At 44.8% G+C, this 18193-nt stretch overlaps 1 protein-coding gene across 1 annotated transcript in view; it reads right to left on the bottom strand.

Annotated features, from left to right (window-relative positions):
* Window positions 1-18193, bottom strand: part of DYM (dymeclin) — a 294566-nt gene that overhangs the window by 231031 nt on the left and 45342 nt on the right. The window contains exons 5-6 of the mRNA XM_015424156.1: window positions 14263-14396; window positions 2563-2635 (exon numbers count right to left, since the gene is read on the bottom strand). Coding sequence (XP_015279642.1) covers window positions 2563-2635; window positions 14263-14396 — 207 coding nt within the window. The remainder of the gene's footprint in view (window positions 1-2562; window positions 2636-14262; window positions 14397-18193) is intronic.

The raw sequence follows: 18193 nt of genomic DNA, 5'->3' as shown, positions 1-18193 counted from the left end.
GGCTATTACCCACAAGGTATAGATAGGAACAGGGAGCTGCGGTGGCTCAAGTGGTTAAGACACTGAACTGCAGGCTGGAAGGTCGGTCGTTCTACAGTTCGAGACCCGGGTGCCGCATGACGGAGTGAGCTCCCATCTCTGGCCCCAGCTCCTGCCAGCCTAGCAGGATGAAAGCAAGAAACTGCAAGTAGATAAATAGGTACCACTTTGGTGGGAAGGTAACAGCGTTCCGCATGCCTCGGTGTTTAGTCATGCTGGCCACATGACCACAGAAATGTCTTTGGACAGCGCTGGCTCTTCAGCTTGGAAACGGAGACGAGCACCGCATCCCTAGAGTCAGATTCGACTGGCTTTTGAGCAAGGGAAACATTAATCTATAGATAGGGACTCTCAGGCTGGGGCAAGTGATGCTCTGTTTTCTTGGTGCTTGGGGGGGGAGGCAACAGTGGAAGGGCTTCTAGTGTCCTGGCCCCACTGCTGGACCTCTTGATGGCACCTGGTATTGTTGGCCACTGTGTGACAAAGTGTTGGACTGGATGGGCCATTGACCTGACCCAACACTGGCTTTTCTTATGTTCCCTTATGTTGTTATGTACCCCGCTCTTCACTCAGAGTCTCAGAGCGACTTGCAATCCCCTTCCGTTCCTCTCTTCCCACAACAGACACCCTGTGAGATAGGTGGGGCTGAGAGAGTTCTGAGAGAATAGCTCTGAGAGAACAGCTCTGAGAGAACTGTGGCTGACCCAAGGTCACCCAGCTGGCTGCATGTGGAGGAGTGGGGAATCAAACCCAGTTCTCCCAGATTAGAGTCTGCCCCTCTTAACCACTACACCACACTGGAAGCCCCTGCTCAGCAGCAATCTGGAGCCGCGCAGGGTCTTGCACTGCCCATTGCCCATTTTAAGAGTACAGCAGTTATATTCTGCTTGGGATGTGAACGGCTCCACTCAGTAGGGGGGAAAAATTAGAGGGAACATTGCGGGGGGGATGGGGTGAGACCTGCATGAACTCCCCAAAGAGCTGCAAAGCTTTAGAAGTTCTGTTTTAATACATCAAATGTAGATATTTTTACTCCCCTAGATATCGAGTCCAGGAGCACCTTAGAAACCAACATGATCTTTGGGGTACGAGCTTTCAAGAGTCAAAGCTCCCTTCATCGGATACCTTTGTCAAGACTAAAAAAAATTATACTCGGAAAATTCTTGTTGGTCTCTAAGCCGCTACTGGACTAAAAATCTAGCCATACTACCACAGACCAACACAGCTGCCCTTTGAAACTTTTACTCCAATTTCAGAGGAGTTGTTTAAACCAAACTCCTCAACAAGAAAGCCATGTGTGTAGAAGAAGAAGAAGAGATTGGATTTATACCCCGGCCTTCACTACCCCCAAAGGAGTCTCAGAGCAGCTTACAATCTCCTTTCCCTTCCCCTCCCCACCACAGACACCCTTGTGAGGTAAAAGAAGAAGAAGAAGAGATTGGATTTATACCCCGCCCTTCACTACCCCCAAAGGAGTCTCAGAGCGGCTTACAATCTCCTTTCCCTTCCCCTCCCCACCACAGACACCCTGTGAGGTAAAAGAAGAAGAAGAAGAGATTGGATTTATACCCTGCCCTTCACTACCCAAAGGAGTCTCAGAGCAGCTTACAATCTCCTTTCCCTTCCCCTCCCCACCACAGACACCCTGTGAGGTAAAAGAAGAAGAAGAAGAGATTGGATTTATACCCCGCCCTTCACTACCCAAAGGAGTCTCAGAGCGGCTTACAATCTCCTTTCCCTTCCCCTCCCCACAACAGACACCCTTGTGAGGTAAAAGAAGAAGAAGAAGAGATTGGATTTATACCCCGCCCTTCACTACCCAAAGGAGTCTCAGAGTGGCTTAGAAACTCCTTTCCCTTCCCCTCCCCACAACAGACACCCTGTGAGGTAGGTGGGGCTGAGAGAGCTCTGACAGAAACTGCTCTTTTTCAAGAACAGCTCTTGTCAGAACTAGGGCTTGCCCAAGGTCATCCAGCAGCTGCGAGTGGAGGAGTGGGGAATCAAACCCGGTTCTCCCAGATGAGACTCCGCACACTTAACCACTACACCAAACTGGCTAATTATAAGGCCCCATCAACATACATTAAAGATTTACAAAATCAAGTCATCAAAGAGGAATAGGCCCCCAACCCTGAGGAGCTTACAGAGACTAAACTGAAAAGTTTTGCTCTTTGAAGCAAGGAAGGGGACTTGACAATGCCTGGTAGACATCGGAATGAGCATGCAACCTCAGCTTCTATTCTTTTCTCTATTTTTTTGGTCTCAAATATCACTGTGAAAATCAGAAAGATTACTTCCACATTTGAAACATTAGCGGGGGCAACAGTATTGTTCTGTGTTTTTCTGGCCAGCTATTACAAAAACTGGCAGGGTGTTAAATCATTTCACTCTACTTATTTCAGAGCTTTGGAACCAGGAGGAGTGCATTTCCGAGAAGCCTGAGATGCTGCCGCTAAAGATGGATAGTTTTATGGCATATGGTAGGGCGGGGTAAAAATCCCCAAAATAAAGAAGCAAACTTACAGAAGAGGAATCTCAACAATCAGCTGGATGAGGACACACAGTAACTCTTCCATGAGGTCTTCGCATTCCGAACCTAAAAGAAAAGATAAAAATTCTGTTACTAGATGTTTTAATATTCGTCACCTTGCTTCCTTCCTTCACCATCTTGGTTCAGACTACTGTTTACTGAATATATGCAAACACCGGCCCCGACGTGAAGTTTAGTCAACATCTGTGCCGAAAAAAGTGCTGATATTCGGGGAAGGTGGAGATCTGCCACTCTCAAAATTCTCTGCCTTTGGATTGTCACCATTACTACCAAGGGACATGTTTAATATCCCTCGTTTGTCTGTAAGATGGTTAGAGTCCTGTGTCAACTGGGAATTTTGGCTCAAATTCTATACAGCGTGGGCAGAGCTGCACTACATAAACAGTAATTTTCCCACCTCCCAGTACAGTCATCTATCCCCCCCCCGCCCCCAGTGAGCCAGTGGACCCTGGGGAACACAATGGAGGTTGAAGTGAGGAGATGTTACAAGAAGGGGGGGGGGGCGGCACTGGCAAAAATCCATCCCCCACTATTCCACAAGTGGAAGTATGTATCGCCAGCAGCAAGAAAGCTTAAATATAATTGTGTGCCATCATATTGCAACCAACTCATGGAGACCCCAAGACCATGGGGTTTTCAAGGCAAGAAATGAGTATTTATTTTATTAGCTACATTATTTATAGTCCACCTTTCTCACAGGGACTCGAGGCGGATTACACACAGTGAGTCAGTACAATCGACAAAATGGGACATTGGATACCTAGTGCATTAGGGAGACTAGAAGTCTGGAACCACCTTAAAGAAACAGAAGCATGGCATAAGTATTAACACGACACATTAAGCAGAGGGGGAGAGGAGGATGGATTTATACCCCACCCTCCTCTTGGGGTCTCATAGCAGCTTACAATCTCCTTCCCTTCCTCTCCCCACAACAGACACCCTGTGAGGTAGGAGGGGCTGAAAGAGCTCTTTCGAGGACTGCTCTTGGGAGAACCGCTTAACCGCTCTGAGAGAACTTATGGCTGACCCAGGGTCACACCAGCAGCTGCATGCGGAGGAGTGGGGAATCAAACCCGGTTCTCCCAGATTAGAGTCTGCTGCTCTTAACCACTACACCAAACTGGAAGCCAGGAAGAAACTGAAGAGACCAAGAGGCCCAAAGATTTTTATTTATTCATTTAAAACATTTCTATTCCGCCCCAGCTCCTCAGACTCAAGGCGGCGATGAAAGCAGAGAAGAGAAAAAGGAAAGCCACCAAAGGGAGAGATTTTTTTTTTTAGTTCTGACGAAATAATTTGTACAAAGTGCTGTCGTCGTCTTCTTCCTGTGCTTTCCCTTACAACCACCCTGTGGGTCAGGTCACTATTAGTCTTATCTTACCGGAGGACGCCAATGCCCAGGGCGGCACAATGCAAACTGTTAATAAAAACCAGTCTTGTTCAGGATATCCAACTCTCTATTTTAATATGTTTCAGGCTTAACTTATACAGTCCCATCAAAGCAACAATTAAGATGCAGCAATATGGATGTTAGGACCAGTGTTCCCTCTAAACTGAGTTAGTGTGAGCCAGCTCACAGTTTTTTAGCCTCCAGCTCACACATTTCTGTCTTAGCGCAGGGAAGATGGCTCCAGAGCAGACTAATTTATGCAGCAGCCAAATCGCTCACTCACGACTTTAATGCCGGCAGCTCACAAAGTAGAATTTTTGCTCACAAGACTCCACAGCTTAGAGGGAATATTGGTTAGGACTTTTGTCTTGAACTCCTCAACATTTGGTATGTATCTGAAGGAAAGCAACGTTCCTGGGCTATGGTATGCTGAGTGCTTTTATGCTGCTGGTCCCAGCAAAAAGACAGATGGAGAACCACAGATCCGGAGGAGGAGGAAGGTTTCCACTGACGTTTTACAGTTTGTATATATAACATTACAGTCTGTATATATAACAAGAACACACAAAGTAGAAAATTTAAAGAGGGTTCCCATGTTGCAGAACGGGGTTAAAAATGAGTCAAAGGCTGAAAAGATTATCAGGTCAAGCCATATAAATGGACATAACAGCGACTGGAACATAATTAGCAATTCTTTCCCTGTGACTCTTCCTTACAAAAATCACTATCAGGACAGCACCAGCTGAAAAAATAAGCAGTGGGAAGTGTTTGTCTCTCAAGAAAAACCAGTCATTAAAGCAGAGAGACTTAACATTTAAGATCCCGTTTAATTGCTTTCATTTGACTCCTCTGGAGGAGCCAAGGGCAACAAGACTTTTTTTTTTTAAAAAAAATAATCATTATGTTTATCTGGGGACACTTCAGGACACTTTGACATCCTGGAGTTTACATACGTTTAGAGACGGCTTTTCAAGTAATCGTGGAAAGTGTTTAGAGAACTGTGCCTTGGCATAAAAGGGCATGTTCCACGCAAGTATTAGCCCAGCCTCCCAACATCCCAAATGAGGAAATTATCCCAATTTTATGGATGGTTAAACCAAAGCAGGAAACAATCAGTTGGCAGAAGATCACAGTGAAAGCAGAGATCGCACCAAAGAGGAACTCCTAATTTCCTGGTCTCTGGTTCCCTGTTCCAAACCAAGAGACCACACACAACCACCTTCTAGGAGATGTCATGTTGCCTGTTAAAACAGAGCAGTTAAATGCCACTCTTCTTCAGCCAACGTGTTGTTGTAAGTTTTGCTGCCCTGATTAGTGTCAATGGGCCCATCTCTATGGTTTTGCCTGGTGGGCTGATGTGCAGTCAGGGACCTTTTAAAAGAATGGCCATGTTCTTAATGATGGGGAATGCCTTCCCTAATGACAATCACTCTGCCCTCAAAGTGTGACACCAATCAGAGCTAGCAGGAGAAGCAGCTGTAACACAATTTGAGAGGAAGGGGAGATGTGAATCAAGTTGCACTGGAAGCAGTAAGAGCGTGTGTGTGGGCATGTGCGTGCACACACGCTGTCGGGAATATGATTCAGGATAAGTGGTTTTGGTGCCGACTATAGGAGTCCTGTTGCTTTTAATAATAAACCAAATGTTACAAAGCACCATGAGTTCCTAGTGCTCATTTATATGGAAACAAACTAAGCCCCAGAATTTCTCACCGCTCGGGAAAGTGTTCCACACTGCAGCCATGGGTAAAACACTTCCCTTCCATGCCTGACCCAAAAACATATTAATTGCATGACCCAAAACATATTAATGTACTTGCCGTGCTAGTCAGCCCATTCAGCTGTAGAGTTTGCACACAAGGGGTGAACCCATGGATCAGAGAAGGCACACACAGAACACCACGAAGAAGAAGCCTTTTACCAATGGCTGCCCTAACATCCACTTTGGCCCTTAATATTTGTCTTGATGGTGAAAGTTCATGCTTGGCTGTTCTCTTACAATGAGCTATTGGCTGGCTGACCACATTCTTAAGAACCACAGCCAGGAGGACGTACAAAATTATTTCAATATTTAACTGTGCATCTTTTAATATGAGAAATCCAACGTGGTAAACAGATTTTTGCCCAAATTTTGAAGACTGAAAAGAGAATATGGAGGAATACGCTGTTATGGGGAAATCGACGTATTATATAAATAACAGACCAAGTAGTGAATTTGAAAATAAATTGAGAGCTTTTTATAATTACAGATAGCGCTGTAACTGCAATACAGTATTATGTTTTGATTTATTTAATCAGTCGTTACCAATTCTGCACATTCATATGATTTTTAACAGTTAGTTATTTCCTTGTTGTTATAAATCATTTTAAATGGTTTTCCGGTAATTTTAAATTTATAAAATGTTGAGATAATTTATAAAATTTATAAAATAATTTTAAATTTATAAAATGTTGAGATAATCTGTTTACACGATTCTCTTCATAGTTCTTTTCAGAATGAGAATAGCGAATAATGTATTTTAGGGAAACAGTGTTATTGGTAATGTTATAATGTTCTGGCCACTGTGTGACACAGAGTGTTGGACTGGATGGGCCTTTGGCCTGATCCAACATTGGCGTCTCTTATGTTCTTATGTTCTTAATGTTATAATAATTTACCTAGACTTATTAATTCATTCATGTTTATATTGTCTTTAATATTTGTTTAAAAAGTGCCTTAAGTTTATTTTTCTTTCCCCCTCACATATTTTTCCTTTGTACCCTATATAAAATTAAAATAAAAAATACATTTAAAAATTATTTCAATATTTAACTGGGCATCTTTTGATATGAGAAATCCAACATCTTTTTCCAGATCAACGGCAAGCACCCCAGAGACAGTTACACAGATTTTTAGTGACTGGATTTCATTCATCTGTTCTCAGCACATGTCCTAACCTAGGCTGGAAGAACAAGGAAGTCCATGTATTAATGCTGATGGGAATCTCTCTCTCTCTCTCCCTCCCTCCACGGTGGGTTAAGAATTTTGACACCACCAGTCATTTACACTGGAGACAGCAGCAATTACTTTTATGAGCCACTTGAGATTCGAATCTGAACAGTTATTTTATGGCTATGCAGAAATACAGGGTAGAGGCACCCTTACAATAGGGCCTTAACTTGCAATTCATGAATTACAGAACAATGCAACTGCCAAAAATAAAATCCAAATGACAGCGACAGGGAGAGAGAAGACAAAGGAAAAGTTGGGGGGGGGGGGCAGAACAGCCACTTACTAGAATACCACAAATGAGCTTCAGGGGTGGGGAGAATGAGATATTAAGGCGAGAAACAACAAGAATTGATAAGAAATGTGAGAAGAAAGGGATTACAGACCCTTAAATAAGTATGGGCATTTTTAGTTCTATTGTGTTCTTTGGCTTTTTTGGGGGGAGGAATGGAAAGTGCCACCAAGATGCAGCTGATCCCGTAGTTTTCAAGGCAAGAGATGAACAGAGGTCATTTGCCATTGCCTGCCTCTGCATAGCAACCCAGGACTTCCTTGGCGGTCTCCCATGGAAGTACTGACCAGGTCCAACCCTGCTTAGCTTCTGAGATCTGACGAGATCGGGCGAGCCTGGGCCACCCACATCAGGGCAAAAGATATAGAGAGGTCAGTTGGCACTGCCTACCTCTGCGTAATAACTTCCTTGGTGGTCTCCCATCCAAATACTAACCACGGGCAACTTGGTTAATGCATTCAGTTTATAGGTAGGATAAGGTAAAGGTAAAGGTTCCCTTGCTCGAAAGCCAGTCGAATCCGACTCCAGGGTTGCGGTGCTCATCTCCGTTTCAAAGCCGAAGAGCCAGCGCTGTCCGAAGACGTTTCCGTGGTCATGTGGCCGGCATGACTAAACACCAAGGCGCACGGAACGCTGTTACCTTCCCACCGAAGTGGTACCTATTTATCTACTTGCAATTTCTTGCTTTCGAACTGCTAGGTTGGCAGGAGCTGGAACTAGAGACAGGAGCTCACCCCGTCTTGCGGCACCCGGGTCTTGAACTCCTGAACTACTGACCTTCCGCAGCCTGCAGTTCAGCATCTTAACCACTTGAGCCACCGCAGCTCCTTTTATAGGTAGGATATGCGTGTATAAAGTGCCATTAAGCGCAGATGACTTATGGTGACCCCCGTAGGGTTTTCAAGACAAGAGATTAACAGAGGTGGTGTGCCACTGCCTTCCTCTGTATAATAACCCTGGACTTCCTTGGTGGTCTCCCATCCAAGTACTAAACAGGACTGACCCTACTTAGCTTCCAAGATCTGATGAGAGCAAGAGAACCTGGGCCATCCAGGCCAAGATAAAAAAAACGTAGATGCTGCCAAGCTGCAGCTGACCTATGGTAACCCTGTAGGGTTTTCAAGGCAAGAGACATTCACAGGTGGTTCACAGGTCTGCCTTTGCACAGTATCACACGTTCAGCTGTATGTGCATGGACACAGCATGAGGATTACCCAATGCCCGTACAGAAAACAATCTCGGATTGTACATGTCTTCACTGCAACTTGTGAACAGGACTTCTGTATGGCTCGGTTAAATGTTTAAGGGCACACTCTTGGATCATAAAGGTTCTCTGTCTCACGTAGACAGGCTGGATGTTCTTATTCCCAAACTTGTACAGCTTCCTGGCTTGACTTCTCTGACACTCCACTGGAGAGCCAGTTTGGTGTAGTGGTTAAGAGCGCGGACTCTAATCTGGGAGAACCAGGTTTGATTCCCCACTCCTCCACTTGCAGCTGCTGGCATGATCTTGGGCAAGCCATAGTTCAGTCAGAGCCGTTTTTGAAAGAGAGCAGTTTCTGTCAGAGCTCTCTCAGCCCCACCTGCCTCACAGGGTGTCTGTTGTGGGGTGGGGAAAGGAAAGGAATTTGTAAGCCACTCCGAGACTCCGAGTGAAGGGCAGGGTATAGATCCAATCTCCTCCTCCTCCTCCTCCTCCTCCTCCTCCTCCTCTTCTTCTTCATCATCATCATCATCACCACCACCACCATCACCATCATCTGTGGGGTAGCTTTTGAATCCACATGATCATTAAGGCCTTTTGGTAGTTCCATCACCCCACCGAGCCAAAACAAAACATGCCAGGGCAAGAGTCTTTCCTGTTGAAGTTGCAGGATTTCAGAAGCATCTGGGCAAGCATTTCTTTCTTCTTTTCTTTTTGGCAGGGGGTGCAAAACTTCCCTTTCCAGATTGTTTCACCAGGGTAGCCGTGTTGGTCTGCAGGAGAACAACTAGACTGCAGGAGAACAGCTAGAGTCCAACAGCGCTTTAGAGACCAATGAGATTTCTGGGGTATAAGCTTTTAGGAGTCAAGCCCCCTTCATTAGGTATCAGTACTTGGATGGGAGTACTTGGGAGTATCACCCCTTGGGAAAGCGCTCAACACTGCAGCCGTGGGTAAAACACTTCCCTGGATAGCCCCTTCCATGCATGACCCAAAACATACAAAATTACTTGCTTTAAGAGCATTAATTCACCAAAGGCAAGAAGGAATCCTAACTATGCCCGGATGTGGGTGGCCCAGGCTAGCCAGATCTCATCAGATCTCGGAAGCTAAGCAGTTTACGAGATTGTGCATGGGATAGAGCAGGTAGAGAAAGAAGTCATTTTCTCCCTTCCTTACAATACAAGAACTCGTGGGCACTCAATAAAATTGCTGAACGGATTAGAACGGATAAAAGGAAGTCCTTGTTCACCCAAAAAGTGATTAACGCGTGGAATTCACTGCCACAGGAAGTGGTGGCGGCTACAAGCATGGACGGCTTCAAGACGGAATTGGATAAGCATATGGAACAGAGGTCCATCGGTGGCTATTAGCCCAAGGTATAGATAGGGACTCTGGGGCAAGTGATACTCTGTCTTCTTGGTGCTTGGGGGGGGGAGGGCAACAGTGGGAGGGCTTCTAGCATCCGCGCTCCACTGGTGGACCTCCTGATGGCACCTGGTGTTTTTGACCACTGTGTGACAGAGTGTTGGACTGGATGGGCCATTGGCCGGATCCAACATTTGGCTTCTCTTATGTTATGTCGTCCCTGGTCAATACTTGGATGGGAGGCCACCACAGAAGTCCAGGTATTGGAAGAATAGAACTTTGACTCTCTAAAGCTTATTACCCTGAAAACTTTGTTGGTCTCTAAGGATTCTACTGGACTCGAATCTAGCTCTTTCCAGATTTGCCTTTCCTTTACTGGCTTATGCTCCCTGCTGCTATTGGTTTTCCCCCAACAGAGACTGTTGGTGTTGCATTGGGTTTTGGTTTGATGGTTTCATTGTAATGCATTGTTTTTTCTTACTGTTGCACACCACCTGGCTTTTAAGCAAGTCCGTACCTAGGTTTCTTAACACAGGCAATTAAAAAAAAAACCCTGCTGTTCATACCAAACATTTCCCTGCAGGGAGGAACCTGAATTATGCTGCCATTCTCGCTAGCAACTTTATAATCCTATCCACCTTTTTCCATTGACACAGACATCATCCAGCAGCTGAATCACAATAGGATTTGACCAAGCTAATATTTCATGCTCCTAGGGTTATTACTTTTTTGCCCTCAAGTTGCAGCCGATTTATGGCAACTGCATATGGTTTTCAAGGCAAGAGATGTTCAGAGGTGGTTTGCCATTGTCTGACTCTGCGTCACGACCCTAGTACTCCTTGGAGGCCTCCCATCCAAATACTAGCCAGCTTAGCTTCCGAGATCTGATGAGATTCGGCTGGTCTGGGCTAATCAGGTCAGGGTATTCCTAGGACAGCCCCACAGAATTAAAAGATGTTTACGGGGTTGTGCTGCTATTTCAATCCCAAACTTTCATTCCCTTTTCCGACCCTTTTCTGAAAAGTTATTACACAACATTTTCCCTAAAAGAAAAGCTATTCTTCTCCTTGAAAGTCTATAGATCCATGTTACCTCCTTATTAAAAGGCCTATTGTCCCCTAAGCAATACCCACTTCTTAGGACAGATTCGTGGAATTCGTGTTAATATCAACCCTCAGAATACCTTGAACTTTTGTTTGCTTTCTGCTGGGTTTCGGAGCATCATCTGTACTTTGAATTTTTGCCCCCCAAAGAAGCAGAAATGGTTTAAAAGCATTAAATCACCAAAAGCAGGAGGTTTTCTGTTTCCTGAGTAAAGCTCCTCCATTAGCATGTTCACAGCCTGGGGAACTCCTACAAGATAATGACTCAGCCCGACCCCAACTTCCTGAGTAGATATAAATCACCTGCCTACCATTTTTCTTCTCACCTTGACACAGAGAGTACCCCATCTTTCTGTGTTATACCTCTGAGGATGCCAGTCACAGCTACTGGCGAAACGTCAGATCCTACAATGCCAAGACCATGGCCAGACAACCCGGAAAATCTACAGCAGCTAATTAACTCCTACCGTGAAAGCCTTCGACAGCATCTGCTTTGCTTGCAGAAGGTCCCAGGTTCAAACACCAGCATCTCCAGTGCAAAAAGACCAGACAGTGGGCGATGTGAAAGACCTCTGCCTGAGATTCTGGAGAGCCGAAGTCTCAAGTGTGTTCCCCCTCATCCTACACCAGTGCCCCGCCATCCATGGGAACTCCTCTGCATCATGTGCCCCATGTGCAAGTGGGCAAATGCCTCCCCCACCACCACTACCATTCAGTCATCAACAAAGTTTTCGGTTTTTTGTGTCCTTGGGGTCACTGAACACTCAAGTTAGGCGTGACTATAAAACTCTCTTTCCATGGCAGCTGCATGACAGAGGGTGCCAGCCACTCTGCTATGGCATCTGCAGCCAGTTGTTTGTAAAATAATGCAGAGGCTGGAGAGCTGGCAGAGAGAACTTTCTCTCCATCTCCATCTCCTGAAATACTAGAATTCCAGGGCACCCAATAAAGCTGATGGGCGGTAGATTCAGGACGGACAAAATAAAACATTTCTTTACACAGTGCGTGACTCGAATGTGGAATTAGCTGCCAGAAGATGTTGTAATGATGGCCACAGATGGCTTTACAAAGATCCATGGAGGAGAGGTCTACCAGTGCTTACTAGCCATGGTGACTGAGGGGAACCTCCATGTTCAGAGGCAGGCAACCTCTGAATCCCAGTACCAGGAGGCAACGTAATGGGAAGGCCTCAGCCTCTATGCCCTGATGTTGGCCCTCCAGAGGAACTGCTTGTGTGAGACAAGATGCTGGGCTAGATGGACCATTGGTGTGATCCAGCAGGGCTCTTCCTATGTTTTTAAGGACGGCCTCGGCGTCTGTGCCCTGTTGTTGGCCATCCAGAGGAACTAGTTGACCACTGTGTGAGACAGGATGCTGGACTAGATGAACCATTGGTCTGATCCAGCAGGGCTCTGCTGATGTTCTTATGATGTAAGTTAGAAAGGAAGAAAGAGCGGGAAAAAAGTTGCAGAAAAAATATGGAAGGTGTAAGGTCTCATCTGGTGAAGCCTTGAGTGAAACTGTCGATTGAGCGCTGTACCGTCAAAAAGACTTGAGACCCATTTATTTCAAAGGAAACAACTTTAATGGTTTGTTACTCACTGGATAATTAAAGATTAATTAAAGAAGATATATTTCCCCTAAACACGACTTCGTTATCGTATCATGGTTGTTTTCCTACAAAGTTCAACCTCCAGGTGGGGGGCTGGAGATCTTCTTCCTCTATTACAACTGATCTCCAGGTGGCAAAGATCAGTTCATTGGGAGAAAACGGCTGCCCTCCTCAAGCCCCAAAATCTTCAGATATTTCCCAAGCCGGAGCTCGCAACTCTAGGTTGGGTACACGAGAGAGGGCCACACAATTATGGAACGACCTCCTTAGGGAGGTGGGCCTGCCCCCCCTTTCAATCTTTAGGAGGCAGCTGGAGATGGTTTCATTTAGAGCTGCGTTTGGTTAAGTTTGGTTAAGTTCTAAGCAGGGCTTTAAAATTTTGGTTTTATGTTTTTAATGTATTTTATTCTATGTGTTTTATCTAGGGTTTGTAAGCCACCGTGAACTCCAGAAGGAAAAGAAGTGGCTAATAAACATTCTAATTTTTTAAAAAAATGGGCTCAAAGATTCTTCAACTGGGCTTCTTCCCATCTAGCCATCATAACGATGTAAAAGCCCACCTCCATGAAGCACAAAAACTGGAATACTTCAGAGCAAACAGCATTTAGATTTCGGCAAAAGTGTGGGGTTATTTGCTCTCTTAGGATTCATGAATTCATTAACATAAACACAATTTAAATAAGGCATGGTTTCCTGTCCTGAAAAACACAAAATGCTCTACAGCTGACAATAGCACAACGGATAAGATTGGAATTTCAACAGCCAATCCACATGCAAAAGAACCTCCTCAGGAAACCTCCTCAGGAAATAATCTATATACAAAAGAACCTCCTCAGGAAAGCTCCTCCATTAGCATGTTCACAGCCTGGGGAACTCCTACAAGATAATGACTCAGCCCTACCCCACCTTCCTGAGTAGATATAAACTTGCCTACCATTTTTCTTCTCACCTTGACACAGAGAGTACTCCATCTTTCTGTGTTATACCTCTGAGGATGCCAGTCACAGCTGACGGCAAAACGTCAGGTTCTAAAATGCCAAGACCATGGCCAGACAACCCGGAAAATCTACAGCAGCTAATATTCTCTTGGGATTGTTTTTTTAAAAAACATTTTTATTTAATTTTTAGAAATAATAGACACACATGTAAACACAAAGACAAAAACATTAACATAAACAATGTTTCCTGTATACAGTGATACAACTAGTTCTAGACAATACTGCGACTGAACATGCTTTTTTAAATAAAGACTTTCTTTTAAGATTTAATTAAATATATTCCAATTAACCTTCACAATTAAAATCAACATTTTTGATAAGGTTCTCACAACGTCTCAGATGGTCATTAACCACTAAATATCCTTTTTCATTACTCTGAAGAATTCCTATCCATATATTTACAACATCCTTTGTCAATATCTTATTGCAACTACTATTAAATACTTGTTTTCCCAAATAAATATCCACCAGTGGCATGAATTTACTACAACTTATAAACAGCTTAGCTTCCCACCTAATTACTCACCCCTTTCTGCCGTATTCACTTTTAATCGTTATTTATTTCAGCAGTTTTTGAAATACATATCACTGAAATTTTAACTTGTATAAATTCAAAATGGGAAGTTGATTCTTCATCAAAATTAATTTCCCTCCCCTTCTCTATAATTCTATATCTAGCTTTCCATCTCAGTAACGCAGGATTGTTAAACATTTACCATAAGTTCCTGGTGTTTTTTCCTCGTAGGTAAAATGAAGCTGCAGTTCCTCTTCCGGCATCTGACAGACCAACACCTTGAGCAGGCAGCAAATAATAAACAGGGCATTGTGAGCTTGCCAGATGAAGAGGTGACTAGAGGAGAAAGAAAGGAGTCAGTGACACTGAGGAATTTCAGACAGACGATACAATCCGGAAGAGGAACGGTTCCCAAACAGTTTCTGGTCTGTCATTTCAGACAGAACCGTTTTAGAACCGGTTCCCGACCGGAATATATTTGTAATTTCAGACACAAATGCTTCTGTCCCGTTTAGGAAATGGGACTGAAGCGTTTTACCTGTCAACTGCTTCCAAGTAGTCTTCAGTTTCCTCTCCCAGTTCCGATGCGCTTTTTCCCACCGTTTTTCGCCCACGCAGGCGATCTCCAGCTTTTTTTTTTAACGTTCGCTTTATAGCATTATAGCGCTATAACGCAACAGCATTATATCAACCCCATTGGAATGCCTGGAGTGTTTTGTTATAGTGCTATAGCGCTCTAAAGCGAATGTAAAAAAAAAAGCCGGAGATCGCCCACACGGGCGTAAAACAGCGGGGAAAAAGCGGTGCAGTCTGAAACGGCAAACCACTTCAGATCCAGCTCTTTACCGGAAGGGGAAAGCCATGTGTGAAATGGCAGCCCTATACCGGTTTACTCCATGATGGATCAAAAATGGCTTCAAAACGGGTTAAAAAGGGCAATGTGAAATTCCTCACACACCCCAACGGGACACGCAGCAAGATTCGCACTTAGGTGAGCACGCAGCAAACACAAATGCGCTCCTGCAGGCCGCCTACCTGTATGAGGGCAAAGTGAAATTCATCTCAAACTTCAGAATTGTGTGCGGGCCGGGCAGGAAGAATTTGTTTGCCCAACAGCAGCGGAGAAATAAGAGGACTTGGTGCTCTATGAATATGGCGAGAGAGAAAAGAAGCTCCCCCCCACCCCGGTGACTGCTGACCTCTTCCTGAGGTTGCTCACCTACTTCTGGGGAAAGGGGCTCTGTAGCCCCAACCTGAGCAGCACTGCAAAGAGGGGAAAAAACAGCTTGGGTCTCTTTTTCTTGGGGGTGGGGCGAGAGATGGGCTTAATTTTACATTTTGGGGGAGGTCCTTTGTTTTGAGCTTGGAAGCCACACTGGGTACCAATACTGACTGAAGGGCAGGCTAAGTGTTCTAAAGATGACACATAATGAAAAGGGAAGGTATTCTAATAAACTGTTAATTTTCAAGAGGTGACACACTTTATGAGAAACAGTAAAGTGGGGGACCTGCAGGGATTCATGGGGCAGGGTCCCATTTTCCCACTGCCTCGCTCCCTCTTGCTGTTCCGCTTTGCCTCTCCCCCCCCCCAGCAGTGACTGCAGCCACTCACTTTTCCTTTTTCTCCCTCCCGTCAGCCTACCTCTGCCTGTTCTCCTCTTCCTGGCAGCCTCTAGCCCTCTCCCCTCCTTCTTTTTCTGTTCCACTCCCCCCTCTTTGGTTTTACCTTTTCTGTTCCTCCACATTCCCTTAATCTTATATTTTACCTTTTTAAGTCTGTTTTCCCCGTGCCCTGTGCTGATACTGACTGAGGCTTGGAATCCGCAGCAACATTGGCTAGGGATGGCCTACCAAACCTTGTAAGCCTGCCTACCTAAGGGACTGCCTTTCCCCATACATCCCCCAGAGAGCACTGAGGTCAGGGCTGCAAAATCGCCTGACTCTCCCTGGCCCGAAAAACGTCAGACTGGCCGTCACCAGAGCTAGGGCCTTCTCAGTGGTGGCTCCACACGGGTGGAATGAGCTCCCGAAAGACATCAGGGCCTTGCGTGACCTCTTACAGTTCCGCAGGGCCGGTAAAACGGAGCTCTTCCACCAGGCTTTCAATTAGGAGCCACCACTGATGAATGAGCATTAAGAACACTTATGGATGCTGGTCTGTACAGCAACCGCCATCTATACTGATCAGTATTTTACTTGTATATTGTTTTAAGTGGAATTTTTATTGGATTGCATTTATGCACTGTGTTTAATTGTGTTTTAACTGTTGTACACTGCCTTGAGCCTCCCTGTGCAGGCAAGGCGGGATATAAATACAAAATAATGAATAAATAAATAAATTGCAAGGTCTCAGTTGCATGCTTTTTCTTAAAGAAGCAGACATTTGCTCCTGTGGTTTTTCCTCACCTGCAGTATATGTCTTTCACGTATCATTTCCCCCCCTGCAAACCTGGGTCTTTCCACGGCCTTTAAGAACAATATCCCCAGCTGTCTACACTGGCCCCATTGTGTGGAGTTTTTGATCCACACTCTGTCGCACGGTTTAGAATTAGATCTAAAGGTCATTACTAGGAATCATCATGTTACTGATTAAAAACATGAGTTCAGGAATTTGCCTAGACAGTCCTTCCTGTTTCAAGTAGATCCTTCAGCACCACCAATGGGAACGTCTGTTCCTGGTACTTCTTTTCCTTCCTCCAAGATCTCCTTAAGATTGAATCAGGACAGAATTTAAACAATTATCTGTACCCTACTGCCAGAATGGGATACTTTTCAGCATGTAAAACCCCTACTCTCTCAAGGAAAAAAGAGAAGTGATATTTCCCGTTTTTACTTCTCAAAATTATGCACTGGATTAAAATCAAATTGAGGTTTAACTGCAAATCTTTCTCAAGTTGGTTTGAATACTCCTAAAAATTATCACGTAAGCTGAAAAACAAATGTTTATTTTGCAAGCTAGCCAGTTGGTAGCTCAACAATAGCAGCAATTGCTACATTCTAAATGGGAAAAAAACCATAAAGTAATTGCTAAATCATTATCTTACATTTTTATGCTCCAAGGAATTTTGAGTCACAGACTATAAACATAAGAAAGAAGAACTGGGACGTCATTTTTATTGTCTCCCCTTCCCACCCTCAGAAATAATGGGACAGTACTGCCCTGTGTAACAGACACACCAGGGATTAACACAAAAGTTACATGAGCAAATATTTGATTTGTAACTGAGAACCAACAGTAAAAATTAAGACATTGCGGCTTTTCAACATATAACTCATCCCCTTTAGAAATGCTCTAAGGTGTTTTATTTAAAACAAGATATCCAATTACAAACACTTAAGAGAACGGGACACCTTGGCTGACTAGAAACCCAACCCTGAAAATGCCTGTGCGGGCATAACCTCAGCTTTTATTACTGATATTACATGGGAGGGGCTGAGGCTCAATGGCAAAGCACCTGCTGAGCGTGCAGAAAGCCCCGGGTTCAAGCCCTGGCGTCTCCAGCCGAAAAAGAGATCAGGTGGGTCGGTGATGCTGGAGCGAAGACCTCCACCCATGACCCTGGCGAGTTAAGGTCAGTCACACCAGACATTGTTAACTGTGAAAGACCAACGGACTGGCCCGGACATTTCACGTATGTAATATTTGAGGCAAGTAGTTGGTTTAAGGCTCAGGTGGGTGTCGTGCCATGAGTGTTCCATCTGCAGTCCTTAGGACAATGACCATGTTGAGCTTTCTGCCTTCTTGTGGTCTGCCAGTAGACTGTGCCAGCCCAGGGGCCACTGACATGAAAGGGAAAGACCTGGGCTAGTCGCAAAACACAAAGCTACTATTACTGACAGTTACTGTTCAGCTACCCTGTGCCACTTAATGCAAAACAGACTTGCTGGTGCGGCTGGAAGATGGACGCCCAACAGAACATAGGGCTTCCAGTCCTAAATGAAGGCACTCCAGGAGAACTTTGTGCTAAGCTCACAATGACCTCAAAAGGGGCCTCCTTGAGGCTACGGGAAGGATGACGAGGTCCCAAGCCATTTCCAGCTCAAGTCGAGTGTACCTCGATACTGCCAAGTGGTGATGCCAAAACCATTCCTTATACTCTTTCTGAATCAGTATGGTACCTGCTTCGTACACC

The sequence above is a fragment of the Gekko japonicus genome, unplaced genomic scaffold (genome assembly GCF_001447785.1).
Source record: "Gekko japonicus isolate JY-2015 unplaced genomic scaffold, Gekko_japonicus_V1.1 scaffold1349, whole genome shotgun sequence".
Lineage (NCBI taxonomy): Eukaryota > Metazoa > Chordata > Lepidosauria > Squamata > Gekkonidae > Gekko > Gekko japonicus.
The sequence above is the reverse complement of the archived record's forward strand: the minus strand, read 5'-3'. Positions and strand labels throughout refer to the sequence as shown.